At 29.1% G+C, this 17,461-nt stretch overlaps 1 protein-coding gene across 3 annotated transcripts in view; it reads left to right on the forward strand.

The window, feature by feature from the left end:
- The window catches only part of LOC142329786 (uncharacterized), an 84,659-nt gene extending 79,461 nt beyond the window's left edge, over positions 1 to 5,198 (forward strand). For all 3 annotated transcript variants that reach the window (XM_075374578.1, XM_075374577.1, XM_075374579.1), the window contains exons 3-5: positions 2,562 to 2,708; positions 2,919 to 3,059; positions 4,879 to 5,198. In XM_075374578.1, the coding sequence (XP_075230693.1) occupies positions 2,565 to 2,708; positions 2,919 to 3,059; positions 4,879 to 4,968 (375 nt within the window). In that variant the 5' untranslated portion in view covers positions 2,562 to 2,564 and the 3' untranslated portion in view covers positions 4,969 to 5,198. The remainder of the gene's footprint in view (positions 1 to 2,561; positions 2,709 to 2,918; positions 3,060 to 4,878) is intronic.
- Positions 5,199 to 17,461: the final 12,263 nt, after the last annotated feature.

A 17,461-nucleotide genomic window follows, 5' to 3' on the forward strand; every position in this document is an offset into this window, starting at 1 on the left:
TTAATTTCTACCTGGTAAGCATATATTTAATAATATATTTTTTAGTGAGCAAATGAGTTACTTAAATAGTTTACTTAAATTCATAGTTATTTTTTTTATTGCTGAATAGTTATTTTTTTTTATTGCTGAAACATTTTTCTTCACAGCTGGTCTTGTCCAAATATTTAATTCTGGGTTTGAATTGCCAATACTATGTAACTGTGAACTAATCTTAAAAATATTAATAATAAAACATTACTACTTATCAACATTATCATTTTAGTATATGTATGTTTGGTGCCAGATTTGTAACTCATACCATGCTTACAAGTAGTAAAGTGGTTAACCAAAAATATTGTTATGTCAATGTACAAAGTCCTCCAAAATACAAGTGACTTCATTCTAATCACCTGAATTATTCTACCATTCAGTGAGCATCATTACTTTCCTAGAAAGTAACTCTGACTTGTGCCTTTTTTAAACCTTAACATTAAAAAAAACATTAAATTTAAACCTTAAACATTAAAAAATGGGTACGATAGTTAAATTAAATGGTTTAAGTTATGTCAAGTATCCCTACAGATCAACCTTATGTGTATAATAAGAAATAAACTGAAAATTAATAATGAAGACTTAACTATCGTTAGAAATATATCAACAAAATTTATTTTGAGTTTAATAATCAATTTACACACAAAAGATAATACTTTACCCATGGGATTAACATTATCTTGGTAGTGTACTTTACCCATGGGATTTCCATTATCTTGGTAGTGTATGAACCTGTTATAAATAATGAACACTAAATAATTTAAACAAAACTTATTCCTATCATAATTTTAAATTTACCTTCGAAACTGACAAATACAGTAAAATAAATTTTTTAGATGTTGGCATTAGTAAAAGTAATAAAATAACTATTATCATCCTTGGGAACACAAAATTAATGCATTTACAAACATGTTAAATAGGGCAATACATTACACACATAATAATAAAGAAAGATTAGATTCAGATATTATAAAATGTATTGCTGTAAAAATGGATATAACACATGTTAATTAAACGATCTAATAAGCAACATTGATACGTATAAACAATAAAAGTGTTGATGAAAAGAATAATCAACTCAACTGATGGCTAAAGCCAGCTGGTCAAACGATCATAAAGGCCCTAGTGAGTAATAAGAAAATTAACCCTACGATCGTACAGTTTTAAACTGATTAATAGTTTTTAACACATACTGTATTATTTTATGTAAGTATATAAATAACTTTTTAACGATATAGTGTCGTATATGATCAGTCAGCACTTTGTTGAATTATTGTAGTTTATTGTGTAGTACACAAGGGTACTTACGTATTAACGCCACCGCAGCTACATCTTTATTTAAAAAGAAAGTAATCAATCGGATTTCGGTGGAAAATGAACAGTCTCTTTATTAATTATAATAAATGGTTTTATTTATTTTATAAATATAATTTAACCAAACTTAATTTATGCTCGCTTCGCTCGCTAACCTTGACTAATTAACACCGTAATTTTTGGAGTATTTATTTAATAATTTCAGTTATTATTGCAATTATTTATTATTTAAATAATCAAAACACTCCTGTTAATTAGTCAAGGGTTAGCGAGCGTAGGTTAAGTTTGGTTAAATTATATTTATAAATGGTTATAAATAACCATTTATTAAAATTAATAAAGATACTGTTTTGAATCTATGTTAAACTCTATATCGGCCCATTTTCCACCGAAATCCGATTGCCTACTTGTCAATCAGATATTAAATAAAACTGTAGCTGCGGTGGCGTTAATACATAAGTATCTATACAAGTCAACTGTAAAACCTAAACCAATGCAGAAGTTTTATTTATTTATGTCTATTCATAAAAAAAATTTATGTATATGTGGTAGAATTCCTGTTCTTTTTAAATTTGTATTCCGTTGTAACTATATTTATTAATTAACATTAAGTATTATTTATTTTGTTAAATGAAAGAGAAAAATTATTAATACTGATTTGAATTGATTGAATTATGTTTAATAATTTAGTTAGGTATTGATTTTTTTTTATGCTACTACATAATTTTCACATGTTCTCTCATACTTATGCTCAAGTTAACATCTGTCATCTTAGTAAATTGCTTTGTATATGAAATATGTAGCCTTTTTAAATTACTCGAAAGATTAAACCAATTTATGTTATTAGGATAGACCATATATTTCTTATATTAGCAATCCTAATGTTAAAGGAAGCAAACAAAACTACCAAATAGATTTACATTTTACATTTAGTTATGGACTATTGTATATAGCCATTTAAATGTGATGAATTTATATATTATTGTTATCTTTTTTGTGGTTTTTGTTTCTTCATTTTATTAGAAAAATACAATTTTATAGAGTCCATCATACCTTTTAAAAGTAAAATAATTAAGGTAAAAAAGAAGGCTACTGTGTTAAAAGCTCAAAACCTGTGGAAAAGTTGTATTCAGCGTAGCTATTGTTTGTATTTTTCAGGTTTAAGTGAATAAAAATTTGGTTGTTATTTTATTTTATTATTTTTTCATTTTTTACAGAAAATGAATGCATCCATTAATAATACATTTTTTGATGAAGTTCCATTAAACACTTCTATTGATGTTAAAACAGAATTAGAAGAAAGCATACCTGATGAAACAGAATGTTTATTTTCACAATATAATGAAGACATGGAGTATGATTGTGTAAGTAAAAGAAATAAAATTAAAATTTCACTGGGGGAGGGAAAAATGTAGTTTTTGGTTTGTCATTTGTAGCTGATGTAAAAGACACTTAATTATTGACTAATTTCTATTCTTATTGTATAATTTAGCCCAACAGGTTGGTCTAGCGGTTAACTCAGAACAGAAACTTATTTTAATATTACTGTAGTGTATGAAATCTTTCTGTTGCAGGGAATAGATCATAATAAATTATACACAGTGTTTCCTATAAAAGAAGAAAATGATCCTTTAAGTTTAGATAAAAACTGTAACTGTGAAGATTTGATGTTTATAAAAAAGGAAGAAAAATATCAAATTAAACAGGAAGAATTGGTAAAGTTGTTTATTTAAAAATATAATGTGTTCAATCGTTTTTAATTTAACTTATTAGTGTTATAATTTGGATTGTTTGCTTAATTCTTACTCTTAATTACACATGTTTTTTTAATCTAAACATTTCCAGGTTATCAACCTCTGGTAATACAGAGTGATTAGAATTGAAATATACACTTTTGGTAGCTTATAAAAATTAAACTGGTGTATCTGAATACAGAAAATGATATGGTTTTACAGGGAATTTTTTTAAAGTTTATGTTTGTATAAAGTTAATGTTTGATGTTTATAAAAAAGGAAGAAAAATATCAAATTAAACAGGAAGAATTGGTAAAGTTGTTTATTTAAAAATATAATGTGTTCAATCGTTTTTAATTTAACTTATTAGTGTTATAATTTGGATTGTTTGCTTAATTCTTACTCTTAATTACACATGTTTTTTTAATCTAAACATTTCCAGGTTATCAACCTCTGGTAATACAGAGTGATTAGAATTGAAATATACACTTTTGGTAGCTTATAAAAATTAAACTGGTGTATCTGAATACAGAAAATGATATGGTTTTACAGGGAATTTTTTTAAAGTTTATGTTTGTATATCTGCTCAGCTGCTAATGTCACTGATTGATGTGTCATGTTACTAGACTGGCAAGGTGGCCACTACTGCAGTAGAGTAAGTTTTTTGTGTGTTTGAATTAGCCAAAACATACTCTGTTAGTGCTGTGTAATGGCATTTCAGAACAAAATTTGGTAAATCACCATACGGTAAAAGTGTTGGCCACCAAGTAGTCCAGACTTGACACCTTGCAACTACTTTTTATGGGGTTATGTAAAAGACAAAGTTTTTGTACCGCCCCTTCCTGTTGATATCGGTGACTTAATATAACTTATTAGAAATGCTGTTGCTACCATTGACCAATATATGCTTCCACGTGTTTGGATTTTTAAAAATGGTCAAGTATGTGCTGATGATGAATGTTCAGGATGACCATCTATATCAGCATTACACCAAATATAAAAAAATTATAATGAAAGAGATGAAACAGAATTTAATCTAAAATTCCTGTTTGTTTTACTTAAAATATTATTTACCTAGTTAAAATGTTTTAGCAGAAATATTTTTTTAAACATGATTTCAAAAGTAGAGTTGTGCAAGCCAGGAACGTATGAAAAAAATTAATTTTATAATAACTGAAAAATTATACTTAAAAATCTGATGTGGAGTACAATGCTGCACTCCTATAAATATGAAGTGCTGAAAATTATGTGGATTGATGTAAAATTTTTAATATAAATTTGAGAAAAGAGTAGTAAGTTGGCAAGAGTGGTGGGTTTTGTCTATATTTAGGAATGTTGTTGGACATTGAAGATTAACAAATTGAATTGATTTTTCCTCCCCAACCTTGTATCGAACAAAAATAATACAAGCATAATTTATTGGAAAATCTTATGTTTTGTATTACTTTGTGGAATTATAAGTTAATTAAGCATTGTTATTTAAGTTTTTGTGCATAACAGATAAATTTAATATTTTAAGAAATATAATTTAATTTTTTTGTTCTCATAATGTGTGTGTATTATATATACACACGCATTATGTGCATAAATTAAGTATCTCCTTTTTAGATGATTAATGGAGAATTTTATCATCTTAACAGTCTTTTTGGTACTGTTTATAAAAGTTTTTGATGTCCTTTTTCTGTTTATTTTTGGTGTTTACAGTAAGTTTAATTTAGATTGATTCATCTTATTCTGTGTTATTCATTGCTTATTTTTACTTTTTTTTTCTCTTGAATATAATATATATCTTTTATTTTAGGATCTTGCTGATAAGACAATTGACGATTCAGTTCTAGAAAATGTTGAGGATAATATTCAGAATACTAAATATATGACTCAGGAAGTGTAAAGATAACGTTTTACGTAATCGCCTACGTAAAATATTCAATAAAATCGACAGCGTTAGTAGTGATGGATTTAATAATGATAAAACATTAGAATTTGAACACGATATAAGAATTAATAATAATGATGCAAGCGATAGATTAGTGGAGTGTAATAAACAAAATATTAATGACGCTAAGAAATATACGTATAATCATTGTGAAAAAACATTCAAATCAAAATATAATCTGATGCATCACAATAATATTCATATCGGGAAAAAAAGTTACCATTGTACATTATGTCAAAAGTCATTTTATCGAAGCTGTGATTTAAACAGACATTTTTCTATTCATATCGGTGAAAAAAGATTTAAATGTAACACTTGTGAAAAATCTTTTAATAATAATGGTAATTTAAAGAAACACCTTATAATTCATACAGGTGAGAAGAAATTTACGTGTAATATTTGTTTAAAGACTTTTAATAATAGTAGTAATTTGAAGAAACACCTTACAGTTCATACTGGAGAGAAAAAATTTATATGTAATATTTGTTTAAAATCTTTTAATAACAGTAGCAATTTGACAAAACATCTTATAATTCATACTGGGGAGAAAAAATTTACATGTAATATTTGTTTAAAGTCGTTTAATCAGAGTCGTGTTTTAAAGGCACATCTTTCCATTCATACCGGTGAGAAAAAATTCTCGTGTAATTTTTGTCAATTGTCTTTTAACCAGAGTTGTCATCTGAAGTCACATCTTTCTATTCATACTGGACAGAAGAAATTTACATGTGATTTTTGTCAAAAGTCTTTTAATAGAAAAGATAGATTAGAAAAACATGTTATTGTTCATAAAGAAGAAATTTCTGTAAAATTTTCTTCATAATAGTTTATACTTATGTAACTTATAAGATTTACTAATGGTACGCAGTATAAAATTTAGAAGTGTTTGTATTGTTTTTTAAATATTTGTATGAAGTTAGTGTATTATTTGATGTACAGTATTATTAAATTTTGTTTTTAAGAATTACTTATTTAGTTTTGTTCTACTTGTTAGTAAGTAACCTGCACTCGTTACTTATGTACTTGTAAGTACATACGTACTTACAAGTACTATAAGTAAGTACTTGTACATAAGTACTTAAGTAACAAATTCAGTTGTTCTGTAATAATTCTGATAGTTAATCGCCGGTCATACCGTATCAAGTCTCTGATTCGCTTAACATTGTCATCATTTTTGACATTAATGGTCTTGCAGAGCATCTATCATCCGCAACTGATTCCTAGCCATCTGAAAATACTTTAAACCACCTAAAAACTTGGGCTCCTAACGAAGCGTCATCTCCATACGTCCTTTTCAATTTTGAAAAAGTTTCAGTAGCATTCTCACAGAGTTTAACACAAAACTTGATTGCACAACGTTGCTCGTATAAAAATCTGATGTGGGCACTACATGAATTCTTTGTATGCCTATTAAATTACATATTCACTTTTTTTTTTTAAAAGAAGTACATAAAATTTTATTTTATTAATCTGCTTTTTTATTAATGAATTATTAATTATTTTAAAAGTTTTTTTACAATCTGAGGTTTAATTATTCTGAATTTAAGGGGATGTGGAGTAACAATGAAATTTACAATTTTTTTTAAATTTCTCAGTAACAAATGAAGATATCAACTTTAATTTTTTTTTTGCGTAATCTTCATGTGAATATCTAAAAACCAATTTCTAGATTTTTTAAATTCTGAGTTTCAAGGGTTAAAATGGATTTTGAATTTTTGTTAAACCTTGGCTATTTTTTTAATATCTCTGTAACAAATGGATAAATCAACCTAATTTTTGAATGAGTGTATAATCTTCATGTGAATAAAACATTACTAGATTTTTTTAATTCGGCCTTGAAAGGAGTGAAGAAATGTAAAAAAATGTTTGAACAATGATTGTAAATTTTCCCAATCGTGACCATATTAAATGAGATATTCAGTACATTTGGGCTTGGAAATACTCTTCAGATAAATATTTAAAAACCGTTTTTGTGTTTTTTTTTAATTTCATTTCTTTTCAGGGGTGTGTAAGTATATGGTGCTGTGGCTCAAACAACACAGCCACTGCCACCGTTAATGTATGTGTGATTGGCTGCACTTGCTTGACTAAGAAACAATACAAGAAGATTGACCGCCACAGGAAATGCAAATAACCACATAGCGCAGGCAAAGCTGTGACAGGGAACTAGTATAATACATATATGTACTAGATACCACTAAAAATTGTGAAGTAGAATAATTTATAAAAAAGTAAAAATAAAAGCTGACTTTAAAAAACAATAGTACTAAAATGTTACAAATAATTATATTTTTATTTATTAACTAAAGTAAAAAGTATTTACAACAAATAATTATTTTTGTAGTCGGTGCGGGCTAACGCAAGTTAAATAAAAAAAAACAACATATGATCTATATTATACAAGTACTACTTGAAACAATGCAAAATTGGTATTAGAAGTTTTACTATAATAAAATGAGATCTACAGAAATGTAACAAAAAATATGTGACACAAATATATGCTATAAGAATACTTTATAGATGCTTAGGTACATACGAGGTGTGACAATAAAGTAATGAGACTGATTTTTCTTTGCAAGATGTGGCAACCCTGCAGCTTGCGTAGGCACACCATCCTTGACCTTGGTCTATAAGCTACTTCTAGTCCAAGCGGCACATTGATGCAACTGCTCGGTCGTGAGTTGTGCTGTAATAAGTGAACACGTGTTTGTGTCTCTCGTCACAGAAATGAAACCGCAAAATATTGCGCGACGGTATGCCGTTTCTTTTTGCGTTAAATCGGGTGAAAACGCGACGACAACTTACGGTAAGCTTCAGAAGGCTTTTGGAGAGGAGGTTATGTCAAGAGCTCAAGTTTTTCGGCGGCATAAAATTTTTAGTGAAGGCAGAACGAATGTTGAAGATGAAGACCGCAGTGGACGACCTTCAACCTCACGGACAGATGTCAACTTGACCAGGGTGCATGAAATCGTACGATCTGATCGAAGATTATCCGTGAAAATGATCGCAGAAGAACTCAACATCGATCGAGAAACGGTTCGTCTAATATTCACTGAAGATCTTGGTACGAGAAAGATTTGTGCAAAAACGGTCCCCAAAAATCTCACACAACAACAGCGAGAAACACGGAAAAATGTGGCAGCCGATCTGTTAGAACAAACGGAAATCGATCCAGATTTGTTGAGCCGTGTTATCACTGGTGATGAAGGTTGGTTTTTTCAATACGATCCAGAGACAAAACGCCAAAGTTCGCAACGGTGCTCAAAGGGATTACCCAGACCAAAAAAAGCTCGCGTGTCAAAGTCAAAAGTGAAACGCACGCTTGTGTGCTTCTTCGATTCCAAGGGAATTGTTCATAAAGATTGGGTGCCTCCTGGACAAACAGTTAACCGATATTTCTGCAAATAAATTTTAGAAAGACTTCGTAAACGAGTTCTTCGTGTCCGTGCAAGCATTGCTGATAATTGGATTCTGTATCACGATAATGCGCCATCCCATACTGCTCTGTCAGTACAGCGATTTTTAACCTCAAAACAAATTTCAGTACTACCACAGCCACCTTATTCACCAGATATCGCTCCGTGCGACTTTTTTCTATTTCCAAGAGTCAAAATGGCGGTCAAGGGACACCATTTTCAAACAATACAAGATGTCCAAAAAGCTGTGACGAGGGTCTTGCAGGATATTACAGAAGATGATTTCCAGGAATGTTACCATCAATGGCAGAAGCGCTGGAATAAATGTGTGCAATCAGAGGGGAACTACTTTGAAGGAGACAACACTAAACATGACTAAAACGGTAAGCAACATTTTTTTTTCACGTCAGTCTCATTACTTTATTGTCGCACCTCTTATATTGTCAGCAAGTACATTTGCTTTAGCGAACTCAAGATGAGGTATGGTCGTAAGATGCTCTCTTTTATATGCTCTTGAGATCCCACTTTACATGTGGGAATCCTGTTTAGCTGCCTAGCGGTCGGTTGAGATACTAACTTTACATAATTTTATGTTTAACTTGTGCTGGCTGACACCGACTTCAAAAATAGTTATTCGTTATAAATACTTTCATGATTAAAATATTGAATAAAATTGATTTTAAATGAATTAAACCGAAATTAAAAAAAAAAAATTATTTTGGATCTCCCCATCAGGCAGAGGTATTAAGTAATTTTTAAAAAAAATCTTCTTTATATAATTCAAATCTTTTAACGCTCAAAATGTATTTTGTTAAACAAAAAGATTTTTTTTTCATTTTCGGGGCACCTGCAAGAGGAAGCATTCGGGTAAAATTAATTTTTAAGAAAATAATTCCTATGTGGTGATAATAAATTAAAAAAGTATTTTTTTAAATTGTGCAAACAATTAGTTACAGCCATAATTCTAAATGAGTAAAGTTGTAATTTTCTAGGAAGAAGATGAAAAACCCTCCGGGTTGGTCTAGTGATGAAGGCGTCTTCCCAAATCAGCTGATTTGGAAGTCGAGAGTTCCAGCGTTCAAGTCCTAGTAAAGTCAGCTATTTTTACACGGATTTGAATACTAGATCGTGGATACCGGTGTTCTTTGGTGGTTGGGTTTCAATTAACCACACATCTCAGGAATGGTCGAACTGAGAATGTACAAGACTACACTTCATTTACACTCATACATATCATCCTCTGAAGTATTATCTGAAAGGTAATTGCCGGAGGCTAAACAGGAAAAAGAAAGGAAGAAGATGAACATTTTCCACTGTTTTTTTTTTCAAGAGATACTACCGTAAGAGCTATCAAAAAATTAAGATTTTCACATTTTAATGCAGTGGGTAACTTGCAAGATGGTTTTACATTTATAGCCTAAAGAGTGGGATTAAAACACGCGTAAGAAAAGATTGGCAAAAACACCAAATTTTTGATTGGAAGCTATGACTTTCACATAATCTTAGATATCTTCTTTCTTTTTTCCTGTTTAGCCTCCGGTAACTACCGTTTAGATAATACTTCAGAGGATGATATGTATGAGTGTAGTCTTGTAAATTCTCAGTTCGACCATACCCGAGATGTGTGATTAATTGAAACCCAACCACCAAAGAACACCGGTATCCACGATCTAGTATTCAAATCCGTGTAAAAATAACTGACTTTACTAGGACTTGAACGCTGGAACTTTCGACTTCCAAATCAGCTGATTTGGGAAGACGCGTTCACCACTAGACCAACCCGGTTTTTAATCTTAGACATTTGCATCGTTTAATTTAAGAGTGGTGTTTTAAATATTTTTTTACATACTTTTTATTTATTTATGTTCATAAAGTAATGAACTCTAACCTAAATGTAGGCACCGGAATGTACCGATCACTAGCGGAAAATCCTGATTCGTTAGTATCAATTTCTAGAGTTAGATTTCTTATTTAACTTTCATTATATCAATATTCATCATTCAAAAAAAATATTTTTACCCAAGAGGTAATCAATTTTGGACACCAAATAATCCAATTCCGAGACGCCGTACGCCAGGGCAACCCGTTTGGAGGGTCTAGATGTGGAAGGCGTGCCATAGGCACGCCTCTGCATCTAGTATATTCGCTAAATTGGGGCGACGGAAGCGAAGAAGAAATATAATCACCGAATCCTTATTACAAAAAAAAAAAATGTGTAAATATATTATAGTTCGAAAAAAAGCGTGTGCGCACGCACGCACACATGTATAGATCAATATTACGGTTCCTGTACAAGATTGAAAGAGCATATGAAATGCAGTTATAAGTGTTATATACAGAGTTATATTTAAGTATGGAAACAGCTTATACTGCATACCTGAGAGGTCATTGGAGAGAGAATGAAATGGGGTTCATCACAGTTAAAAAAATCTGCATTATGGTGGGTTTTTAATTTTTTCCGCCATATTGAATCAAACTTAATTTTAAAATAGGAAGGTTGACGTATGACACATCATTTCGGTTTAAAATTTTACAAGAAAAAGAGTGTTGAACGCCGTTTTTCTGTTAACGCCTTCGTTGTCGAGCACTCAAATTTGGAACGATGGAAAAGTAGTGTTAATAATAAAACGCGATGGATGCATGATCAATTTTATTGCATTTTCCATTCATAATGCAGACAATAGCAATGCTGTAATATTAGTAATAATTAACAATGAAACAACAAATCATATCAACTGTCATTTTCTCATTAAATTTTTTCATTATTTAAATAATAAATAATTGCCATAATTACTGAATTTATTATTTAAATACTCAAAACATTACTGTGTTAATTAGACAAGGTTAGCGAGCGTAGGTTAAGTTTGATTAAATTATATTAATAAAATATAAATTGTTATATTGAGTGAGTTACTAAGTTGTTCAAACTTGATTAGCTAGGAAAATAATATTTTTTTCATTTTAAAATTATTTTTATGCCCAAAATCAAGGAAATATAATGATTGTTCAGGAGTGTTGGGAGGGGGGTAGAGCAGCTCCGATTGTTACAATATAAGGTCTAAATGTAAAATTATAATTTTACCTTCCGATAATTTAAAAAAATATATATATAGAAAAAATCGAAAAAATTTGTTGACAAAATTTTTTCCATTTTTTCTCGACTTAAAATTGGTTTTTAATATGATAATTATTTTTGAGTGATTTGGTAAAGAATTTTTGGGTGGCATATAATGAAAGTACCGAACATAATCGCCAGGTATAAATGCCTAGTAAATTTTTACACGGACTTGAATACTAGATCCTGGATACCGGTGTTCTTTGGTGGTTGGGTTTCAATTAATCACACATCTCAGGTATGGTCGAACTGAGAATTTACAAGACTACACTCATACATATCATCCTCATTCATCCTCTGAAGTATTATCTAAACGGTAGTTACCGGAGGCTAAACAGGAAAAAAGAAAGAAAGGGATAAATGCAAACCCACCGGGTTGGTCTAGTGGTGAACGCGTCTTCCCAAATCAGCTGATTTGGAAGATAAAGATGCTACGATTTGCTGAGGATATAGTAATTCTAGCCGAGAGTAACAAATATTTAGAAGAAACAATGAACAGCATGGATGAAGTCCTACGCAAGAACTACCGCGTGAAAATAAACAAGAACAAAACGAAAGTAATGAAATGTAGTAGAAATAACGAAGATGGACCACTGAACTTAAAAAATAGGAAGAGAAAAGATTATGGAGGTAGAAGAATTCTGTTATTTGGGAAGTAGAATTACTAAAGATGGATGAAGCAGGAGCGATATAAAATTCCAAATAGCGCAGGCGAAACGAGCAATGATTTGAGTGCATCGTCTTATTGAAGTTAGGTATAGGAAGAATTTTTGCGTGAAACCTTCGCTGTTAGCAAAGGCGGGACCAAATATATCCCATTTAATAAAAAATATTATGTCTGGAAATTAATTTATAACAAAATTCATTTTATATTTAGTAATTTTCACTGATATTAATTAACAAATTAATACCTTATTCTGTCTTAGAGAACATAATATTACCAATTTTTTTTCTTAACTGAAAAAAAATATATCGGTGCAAAAAACAAAAGTTCAGTTCTGTAAATTACTATTGAAAAAAAATGTCTGTTAATTTTCGACTAGATCGGCAATTGAGATGACGTATTTGTTTTTATTAAGTAATATTTTAATACAGGTAAAAGTAAAAAAAAAAACGTTTTGAAATTGCTTCCTTCTTTTATTTTAAATTCAAATATATATTTTAAAGCAATATATATATATATATATATATATATATTGAAGATTACTAAGTTAAGTCAGGAGGGATTCATTAGAACAATTAAACAACTGTAATACAATTGACCAATCAGACACACAGAAAAGTAATTAACTTGTTTTTCAACTCTAATAGCAAACAAAGTTGTTTGTCAAAATGTTAACGTTGGACGGATGAGATATGTCACGAGCGAGTCGCTCGGGTCTGTAACGAAACACTCCGATATGATTGACCAATCAGAAACGCAGAAAGATAATTAACTTGTTTTTCAATCTTCTAACCTCATACGAAGTAAAGACAGTAACGTCGAAATCGTTGAACTATGAACATCTCATTCATGTGGTAATTTGAACAATCTTCTACACTGGATAACCACATAATTTAGGACATTATTTTAAAGTGAGGAACATTTATTTTATTGCATACAACATAGATTTTTTTTTTTTTAATATATCGGTTATAAATTAAACATTTTTTTTCTTAATTACAGTTTAATGAAAATTAAAATTTGAAGTAGATTTTTTAAAGCACGTTGCTACAGTTTAAATGATGATCTATTTTACGAAAAAAGATTTTCTTTTTTTATGAAATTTTGTTTTTTGATGATTTTTTAAAATTTAAAATCTATTCTAGATAAATAATAATCTTCCATTTTACAAAATTTGTTTTATTAAAAAAAAAAGAGGGGTGATGTAATCTTTTTTTGAAATGGATTCATCAACATGGCAAAATTTTTATAAAATTAATTACCGATGAATTTTATGTAGGAACTAAAATGAATTTTATTCAAGAAAATGCTATAAAATGTATTAATATTTTCAATAATTTTATAGGAATTGCCTAATTTTTATATTACATCTGGATGCATTACTTGTATAAATAATTAAGTGTAATTTGGCTACCTTTAATGTGTACTGAAAAGAAGTACAATACCTTAGTACGATGAATATCTTGCAAGAACTATCAAATTTTATTGTTTGATGTATCGAACACTTTAATTATTAGGAAATATTTTTTAGAAACTGTATTAAGATAAGACTGTAGTTTGAATTAAAAAACAATAATGTGCAGTTATGTATCATATTTAAAATACTCTTATTCTTTTTTAGTTTTTTTCAGATCATAATAATTGTGTTATTTCCCCACTTGAACAATCTTAATTTTCTTTCATACAAAATCATTGAACCAAATCTTATTGGACATCCTCACATTTTCACATCTATGTTGTTCAATTTCTTTTTTCTGTAATTCTCTAGAAAATTCTAGAAATAAAAGCCAATTATCACTTGTACAAATATTTTCCATTATTGCAGAGGTATTCTTCCTTTATTTCTCAAGTGTTTATAATAATAAGAAATTATCTTTTATCTTGATTAAAGATAATTTAAAATTTATTTTTGTTTCCCATATTTCTAAATTTTTCCTGGACGTCAGTTGTAGTTAACTGCATTCATTTCTGGGTCTCTTGATTGTAACCTGAAAAAGAAATCTTTTGTAAAGCTGTTTTATTGTGTAATCAACCAAACCTGTTTAAGCTAAATTTATTTTAATTTTTTTTCAGCTCACTAATAAATAAAAACAGAATATTCAAATCCAAGTAATACTTGTTCTAATCCATTTTCAATAGTTTCATTTGATCCATTATCATTTGTAGTGAATTGCCAACCGGCACACAAATTTCTGAATACTGTAATACAATCAAAAAGGTTTTATCGTATTTTTTAATTATTTTCAAGCAGGTGCAATTTTTTTTATTTATTCTGATTATACAGATGACTAGGTAGAAAAAAAAATAAGGACTTAATTTTTTTAATTACTCATTTTTCTTCTAAATGAATTTTAGTCTACGCTTTAATATATTTTTGATGTAATTCTTAACTTTGTTTGATTAGGTACTTTGGTGGTTATGTTCTATACCTACTTTGTCACTACATTCATATCAAAAAGTTAGCCAATTATTTCAAATAATTTCTTCATTAAAATCATTTACAATTTTTTACTCTGCTTTTTTCTTTTCAGTTACAATTATTTTACTGGAATTTATTTAATTATTTTTTTTTTTGTCTTCAGTCATTTGACTGGTTTGATGCAGCTCTCCAAGATTCCCTATCTAGTGCTAGTCGTTTCGTGTATTCGTGTATTATTGTATTTAATTATATATAGCCGTTTGTAAAACTTCATACAGGAAGAAAAATACAATCCCAGTTTATATTCATACCTTTAAGAAAATAGTGAAATGACCATATACTGTAAAGATTCCATTTATTTTCATAATAACAAGTAGTACACTATAATCTTGTTCTTTATGTGAATTCTCTGTTTTTTAATGAAATGCAAACAATACAATTTTTTCAAAAATATTAATAAGCATTAGTTTCCTAACCTTTTAATTAAATATTTAAATTTAACCTCTTTGGAGAGAGATAAATGTTTTTACTATGTATATTTTGTAAACAAATTATGTTTACACAGTTTTGTTGGCTCAAATACAGTAATTTTAATAATATACATAAAATAATTAGGTAGCTTGTAATTGCATGTACTTGTTATGTAGCTAGTAATTTCACGTGGCTTGTAATTGCATGTTTTTTTTTATGTAGCTTAGAAATATAACTGTTTTATCATAAAAAATTGTTTTACTAACATTGAGTAACTTACTAACATTAATTACACTAGTTTAAGTTTAGTTGATGGGTATTTTATGTATATCATTCATTCTGCTGTATTTGAGTTGAATATCTAAATTTAAATGTAATATAAATCGATTATCAATTATTAAATTATAACTGTTTCTTCAAAGAGGTTAAATTATAATATAAAGGATTTTAAGGAACAGGGTACATAAACCACTTAAAGGCTGTTTATACAATTTCTCCAGTTTTGTATAAATTTATTATTTTTAAATAAGGAGAAATTTGTGATTTACTAATTCATAGTATTGGCTTTTTTCAATCGTATTTGATCTGTTTATGTAAAATAGCCTCGCATCTTATTTTCTTTGTGGATTTACTTTTATTTTATAATTATCCTAAGTAATTTCTTAAATAAATAACCATATTTAACAACAAAATTAATTCTAAAATGCCCCATTGATTATCTACATATAAACAAATTTAGGAATACAACACATCATCAGTTTTTTGGCATTCATTAAAAAAAAACTTTTTACCCTAACCATCTAACATTACATAAATTTATTTTTGACACCATCAAACAGTATTTGAAAGTATACTGGACTTCTGCAGAGAACCATCAAGGAACTATTACAGTATATCCGTCACTATTATTTTTGATCATTTTTACAACCTAAAAATACACTACATTAAACCTTTCGTATGAGCAAACTTTATATATAAACCCCCTGGTTTTAGTCTTCTAGAGTAGTATATGCCATATGCTGCCTGGTGGTTATCCACTGAAATTATTAGTTTATTTCTATAAATGTATATTTTTTATAAACCACTTTCCAAAACCATGTAAAACTGAAATCGAGCACATTCGCTTTCTTATACGAGATTAGAATTGGAAATGTAATCTGTACCTGTCGCCTGCTATTAATCACTCTGCACCTCCCACTGTTCACATATAGAATTTCTTTGTAATTATATTTCATATTGTTGATGAAAAAAGACCTCCTTATGGATTACTGAATAATAAAATTAAATTTTTTTCTATAATCCTACAGATAAAGGTAGCTTCAATATTACATTTAGTAGTTGCATTATTTAATACCCCCTATTCACTTGCATTGTCATCAATCACAACTTGATTTCATTTGCTATCATTAGCAACTTACCTTTTTTTCAATAATATAAATTATAGACTTTTTTTTTAATTCCAACCAGGATTGGCCATATTATGCTGTGAAAATGCGATCTTAAGAGAATCTTGAAAGGGGTAATTAAGAGGTCTGAATAGTAGTGCATACACCTGCACAGGTACAAAAGGGAAAAAAAGAAATATGAAAAATACAAGTAAATTCATTATTATTAAATACTCTCTGAGTAATTGATTTCTTTGAAAAATCATATATTATTAATATTGAAAATAATAGAAAAATCCCTTAAGTTATGTTTCTTCAAATCCATAATATTTTTCTATTAAAATTATAAAACAAAAATCTTCTGGTTAATATTTCCTAGTTCAGTCTTCTAATTTTTTTTTAGAAATAGAGCTTCAAATTATGTAACTGTAGAAACACACAGATTACACTGTATTATACAGACAGATAATTTTTGTTATTCTCTGACGCAGTCCAAGGTGTATCATTTTAGATTTTTGTTCAACATGTGGCAAATCTGATATGCTCTGACAGTTCAGGGTGTATGAATTGTTTTAAATTTTTAATCAACACATGGCAAATCTGATATGCTCTGAAGCAGTTCAGGGTGTGTTATTTTAGACTTTTGCTCAACAGATAGCAAATCTGATATGCTCTGAAACAGTTCAGGGTGTATTATTTAAGATTTTTCTTCACACAAAGCAAATTGCTGTGACACAGTTCAGGGCATATTATAACTTTTTCCTTAACGGATAGGAAATTCGATGTGCTCTTACACAGATCAGGGTGTATTATTCACATTTTAGCTTATTAGTTACCAAATAAGAGGCACAATTATTTTTAATTATAGTTCTTGATTACATATTGAAATTGTAAATATCTATGTTGTGTGCAATGAATAGTTTTCGCGATAGCCGGGTATAGAAAGCATTCGTACCGCGTCAACCGCGTCGCGACCGT

This window comes from Lycorma delicatula, chromosome 9 (assembly GCF_047948215.1).
Source record: "Lycorma delicatula isolate Av1 chromosome 9, ASM4794821v1, whole genome shotgun sequence".
NCBI classification, from domain to species: domain Eukaryota; kingdom Metazoa; phylum Arthropoda; class Insecta; order Hemiptera; family Fulgoridae; genus Lycorma; species Lycorma delicatula.